Consider the following 20,247-nt stretch of genomic DNA (forward strand, 5'->3'; position numbering starts at 1 on the left):
TTACTACTTTAAGCGCCTCGTCGCTCGGGATGGCCGAGCTGTTCTAGGTGCACCAGTCTGGAACCGCGCGACCGCTACTGTCGCAGATTGGATGTGTGTGGTGTCCTTAGGTTAGTTAGGTTTAAGTAGTTCTAAGTTCTAGGGGACTGACGACCTCAGAAGTTAAGTCCCATGGTGCTCAGAGCCATTTGAACCATTTTTTTAAGCGTCTCATTTCCCAATCTAATTCCCGCAGCATCACCCGATTTAATTCGACTAAATTCCATTATCCTCGTTTTGCTTATTTTGATGTTCATCTTATATCCTCCTTTCAGGAGAATATAAGAGTGTTAGTATATAACAATAATTTCGTAAGGCTCATATGCCAAGTGCAAATCTTGCAACTCGACGCCATTTTGCCGAGCGGGATTAGCCGAGCGGTCTACGGCGCTGCCGTCATAGACTGTGCAGCTGGTCCTGGCGGAGGTACGAGTCCTCCCTCTGGCATGGTTGTGTGTGTTTGTCCTTAGGATAATTTAGGTTAAGTAGTGTGTAAGCTTATTGACTGATGACCTTGGCAGTTAAGTCCCATAAGATTTCACACATATTTGAACATTTTCAATGCCATTCCGGTGCCTTTCATACCGCTATCCTACCCCAGTTATCGAACAAAAGAAAGGGCCCCCTACAGTTTAGAGTCGTCCTGGTGACTCCTCACATCGTGGAAAGGTGCAGTGCATACCAAATTTTCATGAACTGACCAGTACTGGGTCCCGTAACATCCTCGTTTCCATGCGCGCCCTTAAGCACTGGAAGATCATTCGATTGTAGAACACACACGTACACACACACACACACACACACACACACACACACACACACACACAGAATCATACATATTCTCATACCACACTTAGAACCTACACCCTTTGGAACACACGAAATTTGCTTCACGAACTAACAACGTGATCTCGAGACCTCGAAGGCTTGCAGAATATTGTTCTTAGACCAGAAGAGAAGCTGTTAAGGCACTTTGTGTATTTGTAGTTTGCCTTTCACACGGGCTTTTCAAGATAACGAAATGTCAGTTGAAGAAACGAGATAGCAGCAGTGCTACGAGCGCACACGAGCACGCGCCTGTGTGTGTGTGTGTGTGTGTGTGTGTGTGTGTGTGTGTGTGTGTGTTTGGGCGCTCGTGCTGTCCCTGCAACGCCTCAGCGGCTGCCGCCTTTGTCTGCGCAGCAGCCAAGCGCATCAAGCCCTGGACGCGGACGAGCTGCAGTCAGCAAGGCGAATGGGCCCGGCCCAGCTCCGGAGGGCCGCGTCGCCGCAACGCTGCCACTTGCGGTCTGCGCGTTCGCCAGGACGAGAGGAATTTGGAAAAGTACAGACTCCGCGTGCCTGCTTCCACAAGAGGAACAGCAGCGTCTAGGGAAGGAAAACAGCGAAACCCAGGACTCCCCCTCTCACTGCCTCTTCCGCTGCTGTTTTGGCGAGCAGCGCGCACGTGGAGATTAGAAAGAAATCTTTCGAGACTACTCTCTCGTCTTTTTTTTTATTTCTTTATTCAATCTAATAATATCATACATCATAACCCACCACCTTATACATTAGTGGGTCTTAATATCTACAATACATTTTAATGATGTTAGCAGCATTTTTACTTTTTAATTCTAGTTTTAGTATACTCACAAGCTACAGGAAATAATGAGTTAGTTTCTTAATGGGTAAGATCTACTGTCTACTCTTAACTAACTATTCTAAAGGCTACTTCCTGCAGCGTTGCAGGCGTGCCAGTTGTTATATAAACCTGCTATGTGGCTGTGCCCACAGAGCTAATCCCAGTAGGCATGCCCCTGGCACCGGACTGGCCCTTTGGAGAATCGCTGCAGGTTCTGTGTGTGTGTGTGTGTGTATATGTGTGTGTGTGTGTGTGTGTGTAGTCTCTCATGGTTTCAAATGGCTCAGATGGCTCTGAGCACTATGGGACTTAACATCTGAGGTCATCAGTGTCCCGGAACTTAGAACTACTTAAACCTAACTAACCTAAAGACATCACACACATCCACGCCCGAAGCAGGATTCGAACCTGCGACCGTAGCGGTCACGCGGTTCCAGACTGAAGCGCCTAGAACCGCTGGGCCATATCAGCGGCCCCAGTTATCGAATAAAAGAAATGGCTCTGTTTAGGGATGTTGTTTCTACTATCTACTTAGAAATTAACTATCTACTAGGTGCAGTTGTCAACTTCGGGTGTTCGCGCACCTTCCACCTATTCCAGAGCGTGGCGGATTCCTACCGTCACGGCGATTGGCCAGTCCACGCCCTGGCGGAATGGGATGGGTCGCATTGAGTCATGTCATGTTTAGTGGTTCATGTATTTTCCCTTCGATATTCTCGCAGGACCATTGCTGGTACGTCGCAGGCAAGGCGGTTTATTATGTCGAATGTGGTCGGGTTTCTGATTAGTTGATACGTGTCGCTGTTTGGTAGCTGGTTTCTTAAGTCGCTGGCTACATCACCGACGATAGGGCACTCGTAGATCACGTGATCCGGAGTACCCTGTTCGGCTCCGCAGTCACACGAGGGGGTAGCCCTTTTCCCGAACCGGCAAAGATATGCCGGATACGGTGAGGAAGTGCAACAGACCCTTGCTCGGTTGGAAATGTGAAAGTTGGAGGCGTTCTTTGATGTTCGGGAGCAGTTGCTAAGTCCTTCTGCCTGTTTCCTCTCTGTCCCAGAGTTCTTGCCATAGCTCTTCTCCTCTTGCTTTAATTGCAAACTTGTCCCCCACCCGCACTCCCAAAATGCTCTCAGTTTTTTCCCATTTCACCCAATACCAGGCCGCCTGTTCCCGGATTTTGATGTCCAGGGGACACACACCCATGAGTGTTAGTAGTGCCCCTCCCGGAGGTGTTCTGTATGCTCCAATGGAGCGTAGAAGCATGTTGCGTTGCGCCCTCCTCACAGCCATAGCAGGCACGACTCTCGTGAGCCTGTGTGGCCAGACTCCAGACCCGTAACCCATGATCGAAGCAAGAATGGTGTTATGGTACAGCTTAATGAGTTACGATGGAAGATGAAATCTGCTGTGTCCTATCATGATAAGACTGTTCAGAGCTTCTAATGATCTTTGAGTTGCAGTTTCGATGTGTTTGGCGAAATTCCATCTTTCATCAATTATCGCTCCCAGATACTGGGCCTCGCCACGCCGGATTACTGGTGAGCCCTCAATTCTTACTGTTGGATTTCTGGCCAATCAGCCTTTCAGTAATAGGTATGTCGTCTTGTTAGGCGCAATGGTCATTCTCGTGTTGTGGCACCATTGTGTGAGAATTGTTAATGTCCTATTGATTTTTGGTTCGAGATCTTCGCGACTCCGGCCGCCAATCAGCCAACTTGCATAAAAACATTCTTGGACTTGACGAAATATTTCATGGGTGAACAGCCGGGTGTTAGTGTCCAACGGGCACAATATTTCGGCAAGCGACCACGTTGCCATCATCATTTGCGCTGACGAACTGAGCGCCGAGGTGCCGGCGCCGGGCTTTTATCTCCCCCCCCCCCCCCCCCCCCACCTTCCCACAGGTATTCAGTACGCGGTCCGCGCCAAGGCTTTTAATCAGATTCAAAGAGGGTTCCCACGTCTTATTAACGATGTAAGCGCTATCTCGATTGATCAGCTTTTCCCGTACCCGAATCTCGATGGATTCTTTAATTCTTTAATGACACAGTCCCAGTATATGGACGTCTGTATCAAAACCTTGGTCTGGTCGTAATTCATTATGTGTAATTCCGAGAGGCAATGATCAGCAGCCGCCGACTTTTTAGGCTGCTGCAGTCTGGTGTGCCGTTGATTTTATTGGCGTCGATCTCCGATAGTACGCACCGTTGGACCTCATGACACATTTGCAGAGGATCTGGTAGACTCAGGGATTTCCGTAGTCCTAGATCGTCCTTGACATTACCAAGCAGTACCTGTGTCTTAACTGGTGGGCGGATGACAGTCTTCACCTATCGTTTTTGAAGAATTCCCGATAAACCGCCACAGAACGGGATAAATGCTATGGCCCCATCCTGCTGAGGTTCCTCTTCTGTTTCCTCCGACAATGCAGTCGGTGTGAGACGTAATGCTCTCCGAATTTGCCAGTCTGAGTAGCTGTTTTTTTTCCGGAAAACCGACCTCAGCTGTTCAAGTGTTGGTTAAGGCTCTCTTTGTGTGAGCGAATGGTATGAGGACGCCGTTCCTCTGCGCTGGATGGTGGCAGCTGTTTACATGAATCATCTATTGGATTATCTCTGGACAATAGTAACAATAGTAGTTTATTCCACATTAACATTAAAGGGAATAATTTTCAACGGACAAAACATCGTGCTATGTTAAATGAACGCTGTGACTTTTCAAGAAATAAAGTCGATGTATATCCGCCACGCAAATCAAAGCTATCAATCTATTTTGAAACGCGAATCGGCCACGTAGTAACTGTTAATGAGCATCTTTCGCTGCAACCTCTAAAGAACGAAGCTAGCCGATAGTAATAATTTGAATCTAAACTTATTAATGAAATTAGAGCAAGGAGCAGACCTCATCTACAAACGCTGACTGCAACGACAGAATAGTGTTGTCTCGCTTTCACATATTTCAACGAGGTGAAGAATACTGGCTGGGCACAGAAAAAGGGCATTACACTTTCGCTGATCGTGGAAGTGGCCAGTAGGCAGCAATAGGAGGCATCGCAACGTGTTATCGTTCTGAAGATTGTCGTTCGCGCACTCTGTCAACAGAGCTGTTCAAGGTCATTTCGCAGTTAAATTCATGAAGCATATACTGAATTTGTTTTTATGATGAGGGTTAGAGAAAGAACTTGGATGTAATAATGATCAATTGAAATGTACGGCAGCCTTAATTTTAAGGGGCTCCGGAAAGGCTCAAAATCATGAAAAGTTCAATTTTTACTTTTTTGCGTTTTCTGAATCTGCAGACTATTACCTTTTAATAGATATATAATTTATTCAATTCCGAAGACTACAACTATTTTTAAATTTTTTTTTGAAATGTGTTCTACATGGGCGTGACCCACTGTGGCGCTGTTAAACTGCTGTCAAATGGTGTTATTATTAACGTCCGTGTTCATCAGGTACATTTTAGTGATGTGAGATAAAGTATGTGTTGTGGCTAACCTGTGATGGTTCAATATATATCGCTGGTGTGATTGTCGATTGTTTCATGTTTATTTACTCTGTCGTTATCTCGAAAATATTCGTAATTAATTCTGTTTCTTGAGTCTCTGTTTTGTTGAAGTATAATAATGAGTAAAAGTAAAGTTATTAGAAATCTTCTGAAGGCTTTTAAGAAAAGGAGAAATGTTGGAAAGCCAAAGGTATTTAGAAATATGGGAATGAAGATAGGTTCTAACATGGTACGAGCGATGCTTGCTTTAGACAAGGAACGCCTTCGGGCTGCAGACAGGGCTGTAAAGAGTCTAGAAATGCAAGCAAGAGTAAACAGGAGGAGGAACAAGAGGAAGCTGGAGGAGGAGTTTGCAGAGGATGAAGATAATCCATCCTATGGACCTGGAATGCACTAAAAAGTTAATCCAATCTTTGTCGCTCGATTCCCAAAACTTTTATTTTCTCATACTAATTACATGTTTTCTAAGGATCTTCTAAACATATTTGTTTCAAACTTTCAGTAAATGTTACACAGTACCTTCTGCATAATTTACCACAGCCTTTTTCCAAAAAACTGTATATTTTTGAATATATAAATAAAAAATTGCAAAAAAATGTTGTGAATTTTCATTACAATTGAAAAAAAAAATCATCTTTAATAACTGAACTAAAATTTTGTAAAATCCCTGTGTTAAGTTGTAGCCCATATTCCAATAAATAATCTGTAAAAAGTTCAACTTCCTACCTCGAATACTTTTGAGGAAAAATGTACTTTATAAGAGTTATTTTAACATTGCAAGTATAGGGCGTTCCGGAGCCCCTTAAAGTGACCACCCAGATAGGTGACTCACCTACGCTACCCGCTACGGCGTCAAACTGCTGGAAGGCTAAGATGCGCTCACCTGTGGCGACGAGGCGCTGCGTGAGCGACAGGTCGGGGTTCGAGTCCAGGCGCGTCTTCTCGGCCCGCAGCTGCTGCACGTACGTGTCCATGTCTGCTGGGGACGCGGTGGGCACCGCGTTGGCGCTCTCCTCCATCATGGCAGCGCCTGCAACCACACCACAAGCTCACTCAGATAGCCGTCTGGAGCTGCCAAGTGTTGTGGAGAACTGGCCACCCGAATGATGCCACGGAAACTCCTGCCGTATTACAGGTTCGTTCCTCAGTTTCATTTTATAGGTCCATCAGTGAAGTGTCAGATGAAATTAGAAATATGTAACAACAGTGGTTATTACTGGAAAATATCCATATCTTACAATGCAAAATAACAAAAATGGCCTATGAGAAACTTGTGTTCTGATATTGTGTACCGATGTACCGGGTGATTAAAAAGTCAGTATAAATTAGAAAATTTAATAAACCACGGAATAATGTACGAGGGCCGTTCAGAAAGTAACCTCTGGTTGATTTAAAAAAATACACCAAGTTAAATAAAAATATTGTAATATATACATCTTACAACTACATCTTTGCACTATTTTTCTGCATAGTCTCCATAGCGATTGAGGCACTTATCGTATCTCTTCACAAGCTTTGAAATTCCTTCTGCATAAAAATCACCCGCTTGTGCCTGGAGCCAGCCTGTGACCACATCTTTGAGCTCTTCGTCGTCATCAAACCGCTGTGACCCGAGCCATTTCTTCAAATGCATGAAGAGGTGATAATCACTTGGCGCCAGGTCTGGGCTGTAAGGTGGATGGTTGATAACGTCCCACTTGAAGGACTCAAGAAGGGCCGTTGTTCTGCGAGCAGAGTGAGGACGGGCGTTATCGTGCAAAAAAACGATACCGGAAGTCAGCTACCACGGCGTTTGTTCTGTATAGCCCGTCGTAACTTTTTTATTGTTTCACAGTACACGTCTTGATTAATGGTCGTACCACGTTCCATGAATTCAACCAACAACACCCCTTTGGCATCCCAAAACACCGTTGCCATCAGTTTTCTGGCAGAAAAATCTTGCGAGGCTTTTCTTGGTTTGGTAGGCGAATTTGAATGTGCCCACATCTTTGATTGTTCTTTTGTCTCAGGGTTCACGTACTTAATCCAGGTTTCGTCACCGGTCACGATTCTGTTTAACAATGGTTCTCCTTCGTCCTCATAACGTGACAGAAAGTCTAATGCAGAGGCCATTCCTTGAGTTTTGTGGTGGTCGGTAAGAATTTGGGCACCCATCGTGCACAGAACTTACGGTAACCCAATCTTGCTGTCACTATCTCGTACAAGAGAGTCTTAGAAATCTGTGGAAAACCAGTAGACAACTCCGACATTGAGAAACGTCGATTTTCACGAACTTTTGCATCAACTGTCTGAACGAGTTCGTCAGTCACCAATGATGGTCTACCACTCCTCTCTTCATCATGAACGTTTTCTCGTCCACTTTTAAATAAACGTACCCATTCACGGACAACTCCTTCACTCATAACTCTAGGTCCGTACACGGCACAAAGCTCACGATGAATAGCTGCTGCAGAATATCCTTTGGCTGTAAAAAACCTTATGACAGCACACACTTCACATTTGGCGGGGTTTTCTATTGCAGCACACATTTCAAACTGCCACAAAAACTAAACTAGCGCAGGTACGACGTTCACTCGACCACGGCTTGATGCCGACTGACCTGTTGAGTGGGTGAACGCACAGATGGCGTCGCTACTCCCCCCACTACCCGCACTGTGACCAATCGGAGGTTACTTTCTGAACCGCCCTCGTAGATAGAGAGGTAAAAATTGACACACATGCTTGGAATGACGTGGGGTTTTATTAGACCCCAAAAAAAAAATGTTTCTAGACGCGTGAAAGATCTCTTGCGCGCGTCGTTTGGTGATGATCGTGTGCTCAGCCGCCACTTTCGTCATGCTTGGCCTCCCACGTCCCCAGACCTCAGTCCGCGCGATTATTGGCTTTAGGATTACCTGAAGTCGCAAGTGTATCGTTATCGACCGACATCTCTAGGGATGCTGAAAGACGACATCCGACGCCAATTCCTCACCATAGCTCCGGACATGCTTTACAGTGCTGATCATAACATTATTCCTCTACTACAGCTGTTGTTGAGGAATGATGGTGGACGTATTTAGAATTTCCTCTAATGAACATCATATTTGCTTTGTCTTACTTTGTTATGCTAATTATTGCTATTCTGTTCAGATGAAGCGCCATTGTCGGACATTTTTTGAACGTTTGTATTTTTTTGGTTCTAATAAAACACCATGTCATTCCAAGCATCTGTGTCAATTTGTACCCCTCCATCTACATTAATCCGTGATTTATTCAGTTTTGAAATTTATACTGACTTTTTGATCACCCGGTATATGTAAAATATCCCAGGTACCTATATTCATTTTACTAGTGCTTCTTTTATCGGGTTGGAATGAACCTGCCGATAACGAACGTTGACTTTAGCCCTAAAACGCAAGTGATAAAGAAACATTTTTCGCACTGCATTAATTTTTTATTTGATACAGCTGTCCCTACCGATAGGTTGTGCAACCCGCAACATCTTCAAAATTCAGATATGAGGTATTTGTATTCTACTGGTCGCTCTTGGTCGCTGTGTGTGAACTATTAGTCCTACAGAAATATGAACAGAACCATTTTTTAGGAAATTTAATGTACTTAAATTTTGTACTGTGATACGTTTTCCCTGGGGGCTAAGGTTTTCGAGTTATTCAAGACGAACGTACAAAAGTGCCCTTCAAATGTATCTCTACCCCCACACTCATCTCACATCAATTAGGTTTTCTAGTGTGCCCGTCAGGGCAATCTCTCCTACTACTGTACAAAATATTCGGACTATACGAGCTATTACAGATATTTGACCTGTTTTTAGTCTCTATTGTTTTGGCTGTTACCCAACAGCATAGTCGCCTATTGTAAATGGAAATGAAGTCCCATGCTTCTTTACAGAGCGTAGGGGAACGATGCGGGAGACCCGCACCGCCTTACTAGGCAAGGTCCTAATGGAGGTGGTTTGCCGTTGCCTTCCTCCGACCGTAATGTGGATGAATGATGATGACGTCAACATTATTAATTTGCATGCGCCCATGATGATAATGAAAGAAAAATGAGTTCTGAAAACCTTATGCTAAAACTAATTACGGAGGCGATTGGATTCACACTTAGCCTTACAAGCAAGGTAGTTTCGTAATCAGGTGACCTGACAAATATTACGATGTAACTGTTTATTTTATGCTGCGACAATTCACAAAATTGCGACAAAAACTTACGCAAACGTCAATTTTACAACTGGTAAGTGCTCGACGTAGCAGGTGGCATAATGAGGCAGAGCCAATGGAGACAAAAAAGGGTGAATGTGGGAAATAATTCGTGAGTCGCAAATTTTTGTCCACCGGTAGAAGAGAGTCCCTTGAACAATGGACAAGAAATCCTGACCAGTAGGGGTTGATTGTGCGAGTGGGGGTACGTTTCAAGTTCACGTTTGTAGTTTTATCTTGAATATCTCGAAAACTACGGTCTGCAACGAAAAAGAATCGCAATTCAAAATTTAACATTGAATTTTCTACAGAAATGTCCCTTTCCGTTCTCTGTAGGACTAATACTTTGTGCACAGCGAGAGAAAGAATATGTAAACGTTCCGTGTGGTATGTGAAGGTGTTGCAGACTGTATAAAATCCATCGGTAGGAGCAACTGAATTACCATTTTATTTTCAATGCAGTGTCGTACTACTAATTTGTCACACATACATTTGCATTTTAGAAAAACCAGTGATATTTATTGGTTCAAATGGCTCTGAGCACTATGGGACTTAACGTCTAAGGTCATGAACCCCCTAGAACTTAGAACTACTTAAACCTAACTAAACTAAGGACATCACACACATCCATGCCCGAGCCAGGATTCGAACCTGTGACCGTAGCGGTCGCGCGGTTCCAGACTGTAGCGCCTAGAACCGCTCGGCCACCCCGGCCGGCGATATTTATTATTATTATTATTCATAATTATCATTATCACAACTTTGAATTTAAAACTGTTGAATTCGAGTTAACAGATTGTGAATTACAAATACGCAAAGATAATTACGTTTGTATCTACCGATCATATTGTTAAATATTATCTTTTTCTAAGTGATCTTTACTCACTTTTTGTGGGGTAGTGTGGCCGAATCAAATTTTGAATAAGCTCTTGAGGTAGACATGATTTTCCGAAAGGTTACGTTATTTCAAGTAAATGTTCTTTGTGATCAGCTTTTGAAAGAAGCTTATTAGAGATGGAGAAAATTACTAAAATGGCTTTCAACGTTTCATTAAAAATATTAATACACATCAGCAAATATGACCCAAGATTTTTCTTCTTAAAGCAGAAAACATCATGAAGCGAGACTAGCTGTATTAAGAATACGAAAAAGCTGTAATGGACATAGATTTTTTTTTCTTTTGGTCACTGTAGAGCATTCTCTTGAACCACTTTAATGTGAAAAGTGAGGTTTGTAAATATTACTTTAATTTAAAAACTGTCGTTATTAAAACTGATTAGAATCCGTGACGTAATGATGATATGGTGCGAGAATCAAACACAACACTGATAATGCTTATTTTTCTTCTCTATTATTATTTAGCATGTAGTTAGTAGTGACAGACTGACTTACAGCAGCTAGGTTAGGTTGAGAAGTGGCAGTCTGCTTGTGAGCTGGCCGAGTCAATGAGTTTGCTGTCATGAGAATAACTACAACTATAATTAGGCATATTTTTCATGAATCCTGGATTTCGATTAATGATTTATGTCCACCGGATCATGGCTCAAATCAGACGAATGGTATAGGTAGGTAGGTTCCTGACATATATATATATATATATATATATATATATATATATATATATATATATATATATATATATATATATAAAGAGAGAGAGAGAAATGGCATATTGGCGTTGTCGTCGCCAGGCACAGATCTGACTTTCTGACTTGATCTGACCATACTATTGTGATTAGCAACAGACATAACACGATCTTCTTGCGATTACTTAAATGGTTGAGAAACGCATTTCACTGTATTCAGACTCGGTGATTGTAGATCTCGATCGCACTCTTTGAGGATTCAAAGGTCGTCAACGAACAATCTTACAGTGTTGCTGATCCCATCTGATAAATCATTTACGTATGTTGAGAAACTTAAAAGTCGTATTATGCTTCCTTGGATCATACAGTACGTTATTTGCGTTTCTCTTAAACTTTCCTCGTCCGATATAACGTACTTGTTGTATTAGTCAAATACTGATTTTAGCTATGCACGTATATGTTCTCCACTTCATCAGAACAGTTTGTAGCTCACATTCCGTAAAAATTGATATTTGGCGAGGCCCTTAATGGCGTAATCTCAAGTAAATTTTGGCTCGTTAAGTATATTTGTAATCTCTTTTAACGTAGATAAAGAGTAACCATGGGCTCGTAAAATGAATACTCCAGTTAAGTCGTGTCTTGAAAAATTTTGTTCATTACGATGAAAGCGCTTCGGCGCAATTTTCCGCTGTGACTGGCGTAAAATACACTGTCCAGTCACGTTAATGGGACCACCTGTCAAAATACTGAACAACCACCTTTTGCAACGCGGACCGCAGCGAGATATCCTGGAAGGAACCGACACTGAAGTGGAGCAATGCTAACTCCAGTTCTGTGGGCTGCAGCACTAGATTTCTCGGTTGAGAATCCACAGCTCGATCGAGGAGGTCCCACAGATTTTCGATTGGATTTAAATCCGGGGAATTAGCGCCCATTGCTAGTACAATTAACTCATACTGGTACTCTTCGAACGACGCACGTAAAATATGAGCTGTGTGACACGTTGCATTGTCCTGCTGGTATATGACATCGTTCTGAGGAGAAACAACCTACATGTAGGTGTGCACATGGTCTCTAAAGACAGATGCATACGTTTTGATCCATTGTGCCTTCCACAATCACCCAGGGAATGCCACGAGACCATACCGCTTCTTCCTCCCGCCTGGACCCTACCGACGAATGGTGCAAGGCGCTTGCTTTCAGACGTTTCGTGCCAATGAAGCGTAAAACATGACTCACTTGTTTGAAAGGACCAGCTGTCACTGGACTTCAGTTGCGGTACTGGTGTGCAAATTCCAGCCTTCATCGCCAATGAACAGCGGTCAGCAAGGGTGCATGAAACATGTGCTTGCTGCAGAGGTTTATACGCAGCGACGGACGTTGAGGAGACACTGTTCGAAGCCATTTGGTACATCTCGGCGGCCAGTCGCTCACAGTTGCACGCCTGTTTGCCAGTACACATGTGTGCAGCCATCGTTCCTCCCTGCCATCTATGTCCTGCGATGCATCACAAGTGCTACGGCGGCGGTTTTGAATAGCGCCATTTTGTCATGCATGGTGCACTTCACACACGGCGGCATGAGAACCGTTTACAAACGTAGCCCTTTCGCAAATGCCTCCACCCTTGGCCTCAAAGCCAGTGATAGTAACCTTTTTGACGTCAGATAAATCGCTCCGTTTTCCCGTTACGACAACGACTACACTGTTATCCAGCGGCGCCCCGAACGCTTTACATACCCTCCATTGCTAGTGCTACCACTTGCTGTCTGTGAGTGGTTATTGGTCGTTAAAGCCGTTGTCAATATATGTTTACTACGTAATGAGCCTCACATGAGAGACAAGTAGTTCAAATGGCTCTGAGCACTATGGAACTTAACATCTGAGGTCATCATTCCCCTAGACCTTAGTACTATTTAAACCTACCGAGCGAGGTGGCGCAGTGGTTAGCACACTGGACTCGCATTCGGGAGGACGACGGTTCAATCCCGTCTCCAGCCATCCTGATTTAGGTTTTCCGTGATTTCCCTAAATCGCTTCAGGCAAATGCCGGGATGGTTCCTTTGAAAGGGCACGGCCGATTTCCTTCCCAATCCTTCCCTAACCCGAGCATGAGCTCCGTCTCTAATGACCTCGTTGTCGACGGGACGTTAAACACTAACCACCACCACCGCCACTTAAATCTGACTAAACTAAGGACATCACACATATCCATGCCCGAGGCAGGATTCGAACCTGCGACCGTAGCAGTCGCGCGGTTCCGTACTGAAGCGCCTAGAACCGCTCGGCAAACCACGGCCGGCCATGGGAGACATCACCGAATTTTACCCATCGGTACCTCCTACTCCGATGTCAAAAACGGTTATTGTGTTCATCAGGATACTTAATGAAGCTACGAAACCGCGTTTGTTCTCATGTTATCAGTCTCTGGTCACTGTTCATCTACTGTGTGACATTCTTTTTTGGTACTTCATTACGACAGTTTTCAGAATTAACGGTGATGGTGGATACGTAGTTACGTCAGATACGTAACACATGAATGTATGACACACAGGTATGAATAGAAATCTCAAATCTCCGACGCCCCCCCCCCATTTAAAATATTCATATTTACTGCCTCACTAGCCGGCCGGGTTGGCCGAGCGGTTCTAGGCACTACAGTCTGGAACCGCGCGACCGCTAAGGTCGCAGGTTCGAATCCTGCCTCGGGCATGGATGTGTGTGATGTCCTTAGGTTAGTTAAGTTTAAGTAGTTCTAATTTCTAGGGGACTGATGACCTCAGAAATTAAGTCCCATAGAGCTCAGAGCCATTTGAACCATTTGAACTGCTTCACTAGGAACCATAATTAAGCGAAAATATCTACGATATAATTCGAGTCGCTACAGTAATGTACTTCATTCTGGTCACCATATTAGATGTTTCAGGAAAGCCTGAAATTGTGTCATTCATAATTTAAATAATGAGAACTGCACCAGTTACTTATTTTCTGTCGCTTAGCAAAACGAGTTTCGATAATTTATTCCCATTTTCAAGTGCATTTATGCACTTGTTTACGTGAATATGATTGGTGATGTTTGCATGTATGATTTTCAGCCTCTCTCGAGTCTTTTTTGATATCAAAGTAGCAGGTATCGGTGGTACAAATTCAGAGATGTACTCTCCTATAGGCCTCATAAGCAACTATGCAGTTAAAATACATTGAAAACAGCGATTTTTTTTTTGTTGTTCTGTGGCAATATGAAAGGTAGGACACGAAATACGTAGTCCAGTCACATTATGTGAACACTGCCTAATTTTCCGATTGCAGTCTGACTTCAAGAAGACGCGAGCGAGGTAGAAAATCACGCATGCAAACATCATCAAACATATTCATGTAAAAAAAATGCGAAAACGGACTTGAAAATGAGAATAAATTCTCTAAACGCGTTGTTCTCCACATCGAAAAGTAAATAACTGACACCGTTTTCATTATTTAAGTCATGAGCAACTATAATGACTTTCACACACTTTACATAGGTTATTTATCATAAAATTTGCAATGCTAACTGTCGCCTTCGAAATTCATTTTGTGTGATGTATTTCTGCAAAAATACAACTTAATTGCTCAGCAAGTTAGTTGTGACATTTAATTATTAGAACAGCGATTAAAGCCAGAAGCTCTTTTGCCGTACTGAATTAAATTACACCCTTCAGCACTTTTACGTCACAAAAGGGAGTGTCTGCCAACCAGCAAGAGCCTGTGATGTTTTATGTCGTTTAGCTTGTTTTTTTTTTTCTTTCTTTCCTTTCAACTATGTACGGCTGTCCCTCCTGTTCTTGAATAAAGCTACGACCAAGAAACTCGTCGTTAAGCAAATATTTCAATGGTAACCTTAATTAAATTGAAGCTTTTACTGACGGGAAGTCATATAGCGTCCCATTTTCTTTCAAAGGGATGACAATAGTGCAGTCGCTAAGTAACCACAGGGAAGCCGCTGATTTGAAACGTCTCTTTGCGAGACAGAGCGACAAACGTGTTTCTTATTGGATGTCTAATTTAATTACCTTAATGGCTGTCGTCTTACGTTTCACATCTAGAGTAAACAGGAAGCTGGCAGTTACCAGACAGAAAACTTAAATTATTTTCTTTTGATGGCATAATGTGTAAAAAACGACGAACATTCTCTTCTTCTGTTCATTTACCCCACTGTTTAGTGGTATCGTGTATATTACCGTTCTTTGCTTTGATTAAGTCCCAACGCCGGCCGGAGTGGCCGTGCGGTTCTAGGCGCTACAGTCTGGAGCCGAGCGACCGCTACGGTCGCAGGTTCGAATCCTGCCTCGGGCATGGATGTGTGTGATATCCTTAGGTTAGTTAGGTTTAATTAGTTCTAAGTTCTAGGCGACTGATGACCTTAGAAGTTAAGTCGCATAGTGCTCAGGGCCATTTGAACCATTAAGTCCCAACTCCTCGCTATAGAATCTCATCATTCTTGATAATAATGCATTGTTCAGTACAGTTACTACCGCTTGGGGTTTTTGCTATCTCCAATGTAATCACCGAGAGCGCTGGTTACAAGACTAAAACATTATATTCTTTAATATCTTGTCATCGATCGTTCGTTGGATCGTATCTTCTTTTTTCTTTATCCAAACAGAATCTTTCACATCGTTCTTTCAAGCATAACAACAATCAATCGTGTGATCCCATTCAACAAGAGGATTGACTTGAAACTGGGTCGAGATATCGATTAAATTTTGAAACGATATACAAATTTTCTGATTACCAGTCAGAAAAGATGGCTAGCAGAGGTAGAGTGAAAGTTTGTCCTAATATCTCCCAACAGAGTCCACAAATGGAAGAATTCACTGCGAGTACTTTATTTTTTATAAACATTGTAACATAAGTACAACAATCAGCCACAATTATGGACTTCACATTTAACCGTTACAGGTATCGAATTTCTTAAAAATCCATTGCCAGCTGTTATGCTGTGATTCTCTTAGTGCTCGTTACTTGTGTGGTCCTCAGATTTATAATTTTAGGAACCACAAAGGACACTGATTATTCGGGCTTGGTGGTCTACTGATGAAGCTCATGTTTGGAAGCCGAAAGGTCACGAGATCGAATGTCGTTTGGCACTGGAAACTTTTCAGTCTGTCTTTACCATGTCAGTCGGCGAAGATACGTCAGGAACGACACGTGATTCAGATTCGACGTCTAACTGTACTCAGTTAGGGACATAGGGACATTTGAGTCGCCGAACTGAAGCCCAATTGAAAGGTAGCTGAAAATCCCTCTAGAGGGGACACTCGGGTAATCATGTCATACGAATGCTTTTTATTGTATTAAAATGATATTGATTAACTTGTAATTTGGTGAAAACGTACTTGATGTTACTTCCTGAGAAAAGCATACGTCGAATATTTCTATTGTACTTTTTTCTTTTCCTTTGATTTCTCTGCTTTGCGCGTGCAGATTTTATGTCATATGGTTCACTAATAATCGAACAAGCGACTCCCGCTTTGTAAAGTAAATACTGTACCCCAAGTTCACAGTATTTTCATCTCTACTAATAAGGAAGAAAGAGAGGGAACACGGGGTGTCGTATTACTGAATAATGTATAACAATATTAGAAATGGCTCATAGATATGAGTAGGGGAGATAGTTGTACGTAGATAATGTAGTAGGGGCACATAATGTAGTTTGGTCGGTACATCAGTCTACTGACTGATTTTAGAATCGCATGGTGGAATGCGCACTGAAAACCGCCATAAGCAGTTACCGCCATTTTCTACAGTTTTCGGTGCTGTTAGACATGAGGTTATATTTTGTGGACCAGTTGTAAATATGTCTCGTTAAAAGCTTTTAAGCGCTGCATAATATTATTAAAGCTATTTCCAATATATTATAAATTTTTCAGGTGCGGAATTTTATGGTGAGTAAAATACTATATATTTTAGAATGATTTATATAACACGTGAACATGTAGATAATAGATTTCAGCTATCCGTCGTCCTTTTGAAATTTTATTGGCAGATCTAGATTTCAGCTACAAACTAGCCATTCTCAATGCACTATCATCTTTGATCAATGCATGTAATGCCTGCTGGTCGGGCTTCATCCACAGTTCATCAGTATTCAATGAACTGTGGATGAAGCCCGACAAACAGGCATTAAAAGCGTTGTTCAAAAATGATAGTGCATTGAGAATGGCTATTTTCTAGCTGAAATCTAGATCTGCCAATAAAATTTAAAAAGGACGACGGATAGCCGAAATCTATTATTTACAAGTCAATATAACAGTCGCTGCGTGCAACAGCCATCTGTATGGAAGGTAACCTGATAACACGTGAACAGTTAAGTCATACTTCATCGGTCGTGAACCATTTTGTACCTTGAAACAGAAGGTCTTTTATCATGGAACACGCGATACATGAAATATACTGAGTTTCTTTAACAGTTTTATCTGTTTTGAAAATAGAAATTAGTTTGAGTGTGGAGTAGTTTCTATCTGAAAATGTGTTTTACTTGTAAATGGTTTTTGACAATACTTATTCCTAATTGGATTGCAATTGCTGATTATTGATGTGTACCAGAGTAGTGGTATATCAGACAAACGGTTACATACAATACTGACAAGATTTTTGCGACTGCAACGCTTTTAAATTGCAATAGAATATTTGTTCCTAGGTACTCACCTTGGAACACGTTTTCACATATGGGAAAAACGGAATATTGCGTAGTAATTTTTATAATTTCAGAAAAGGCTCCAGCACATTACAAGTTGATACCATTATTAAAATATGGGGTATGAAAGTATATGAAACTTCTATTACAGAGCGGAAGTCTGGAAAGATACAATACTTTCCCGTGCTGTGCGATATTCCAAATGTAAAATTAAATGCGTTTCATACAACAGTAGAGCTAGTAACTACTACCATCTCTGCAACTTCACACGCAAGCATCTCCTCCCCTCTCTCGAAGCTGAATCTACAGAATTATAGTCCTTCTATGAAAAAAAATGTCCGTAGCAATATTAGGAGCTTAGTGTGGTCTATTGCATGACACTCAGATGCGTCGGCCGCCCAGCTAGGGAGCAGGACTGTGTATGATGGCGAAGGGGAATCCCCGAAAAAATCAGTTCCTTCGTAGAAATCAATTTTTCCTCATCAATACGTGCGTAATATTACATGCATCCAAATTTTAAAAGTTCTTATTTAATACACTAAGGGGAAGTACTAGCCTAAGTAATTCTCCTCTTTCTTACAATAATCCAGTATATCTGCAGAATCGGCAAAGAAAGGCATAAATGGGAAATACTGACTTAACGAGACAGGCTGATAGAACATATTTTAAGACTATGGGAATAACTGAAATGATATCAGGAAGAACTGTAGAAAGTAATATTACAGAATAAGTCTGAGATATGAATATAAAATACGTGTTTTTTAAGAACATTAGATGTCCAATTACACTTCCTTGGAAATATTCTCTGTTTTGAAGCTGCTTCAATTCGGATTCAAACTGAGGACAAATTTGTAAGGATACTTCCTAAGAACTGTATCGGTTAGTAATGTGTAAGAGTGTTTTGGATATCTGGCAAGGAAAAAAATTACCCGTTCACATGAGTCAACTATTCGCAGAATATCGTACGAGAAGATGAGCTCCTTTCCAGATTTAAGGCACAAATCCACCTACCTCAGGAACTTACGACCACTGATGGTGTACCCGTGTTTCCGTAAACTAATAATCATGTGTTTGTACAAAATGTGTGATTTGATGTCTTTGGTAAAATCTAAGCCCAGGATAACGGACTTATGATGAAAAGGAGCTTTCATTCTAACAAACTGTTCATTCTAACAAACTGTTATGCCGGAACTGCTTCTGGAAATAATTCCCCATTAGAAATAGTACACTGAAACACACGGTGATCTCTATAAGAAATGTCTCCCTCCCTGTATGATGTAGTTTTTAGCTCGCTGTGCAATCTACTGTTTTGGGGTCTTATGCGGCTGTGGAACAATAGAGGAATGATAGTAAGCCATATATAGTCAATATTGACATTAGACCACATCTAGTCAAAATATCGGCGTTATTTTTAAGCCAGCATTCAACGACTGTCGATATGCTGCACCAGCCTCCGTATCACATAAATTTATTTTTCTTGTTCTCAATTCAAACGACTGCCAACTCGTAATAACTGCGGACTGTGATCAGTCATGAACAGCCGCGCGGGATTAGCCGAGCGGTCTAGCACACTGCAGTTGTGGACTGTGCGGCTGACCCCGGCGGAGGTTCGAGTCCTCCCTCGGGCATGGGTGTGTGTGTTTGTCCTTAGGATAATTTAGGTTAAGTAGTGTGTAAGATTAGGGACTGATGAGACCTTAGCAGTTAAGTCTCATAGGATTTCACACACATTTGAACTTTTTTTTTTTGTCATAAACAACCTCTATCTCCATCCTCAGCATCAACGGTTACGCTGTGGTTGTCTTCTGCGGTACTGTTGAGAAATTTGCCTAACAGCAAACAGTGGCAACATGTTCTGAACCAGGCGGCTGAAAGCAGTGGCGCGCTGCTATTCCGCAACAGTTACTGCCGCCCACCTTCTCGTGTTGAACGAGGCGGTCTCGTAGCCAAGGCAAGTGACATTTGCGAGCGCGGCGACCAATTATGCTGATCACTTCCCGGTGGTCCTGGTTTCGTTGTTCGTTTCCCGACTGAGGTGTCTGATGCTAGCATGGTAACTATAGAAAGACACGACACTGAAACCCAGAAGGAGGTGAAATTCGTAAAATTAGCCCTGCGAGTGCGACTGCCTTTTAGTCTATGAGGAATATCTTTAAATAGGTGAAGTGTAATGTGCTGCGAATATATACAGAGAAAGATACTTTATCATTTAGATACAATATAGCAGGTCAGCAACTGGAAGCAGTTAATTCCATAAATTATCTGGGAGTAGGCATTAGGAGTGATTTAAAATGGAATGACCAAATAAAATTTATCGTCGGTAAAGCAGATGCGAGACTGAGATTCATTGGAAGAATCCTAACGAAATGCAGTCCGAAAACAAAGGAAGTAGGTTACAATACACTTCTTCGCCCACTGCTTGAATACTGCTCACCGGTGTGGGATCCGTACCAGAGAGGGTTCACAGAAGAGATAGAGAAGATCCAACGGAGAGCAGCGCGCTTCGTTACAGAATCATTTAGTAATCGCGAAAGCGTTACGGAGATGATAGATAAACTTCAGTGGTAGACTCTGCAGGAGAGACGCTCAGTAGCTCGGTACGGGCTTTTGTTGAAGTTTCGAGAA

The 20,247-nt window shown here is 42.4% G+C and overlaps 1 protein-coding gene across 1 annotated transcript in view; it reads right to left on the minus strand.

Annotated features, from left to right (window-relative positions):
- Positions 1-1,233: 1,233 nt before the first annotated feature.
- The window catches only part of LOC126195482 (uncharacterized), a 362,622-nt gene continuing 343,608 nt past the window's right edge, over positions 1,234-20,247 (minus strand). The window contains exons 2-3 of the mRNA XM_049934111.1: positions 6,003-6,200; positions 1,234-1,328 (exon numbers count right to left, since the gene is read on the minus strand). Coding sequence (XP_049790068.1) covers positions 1,234-1,328; positions 6,003-6,200 — 293 coding nt within the window. The remainder of the gene's footprint in view (positions 1,329-6,002; positions 6,201-20,247) is intronic.

This window comes from Schistocerca nitens, chromosome 7 (assembly GCF_023898315.1).
Source record: "Schistocerca nitens isolate TAMUIC-IGC-003100 chromosome 7, iqSchNite1.1, whole genome shotgun sequence".
Taxonomy (NCBI): domain Eukaryota; kingdom Metazoa; phylum Arthropoda; class Insecta; order Orthoptera; family Acrididae; genus Schistocerca; species Schistocerca nitens.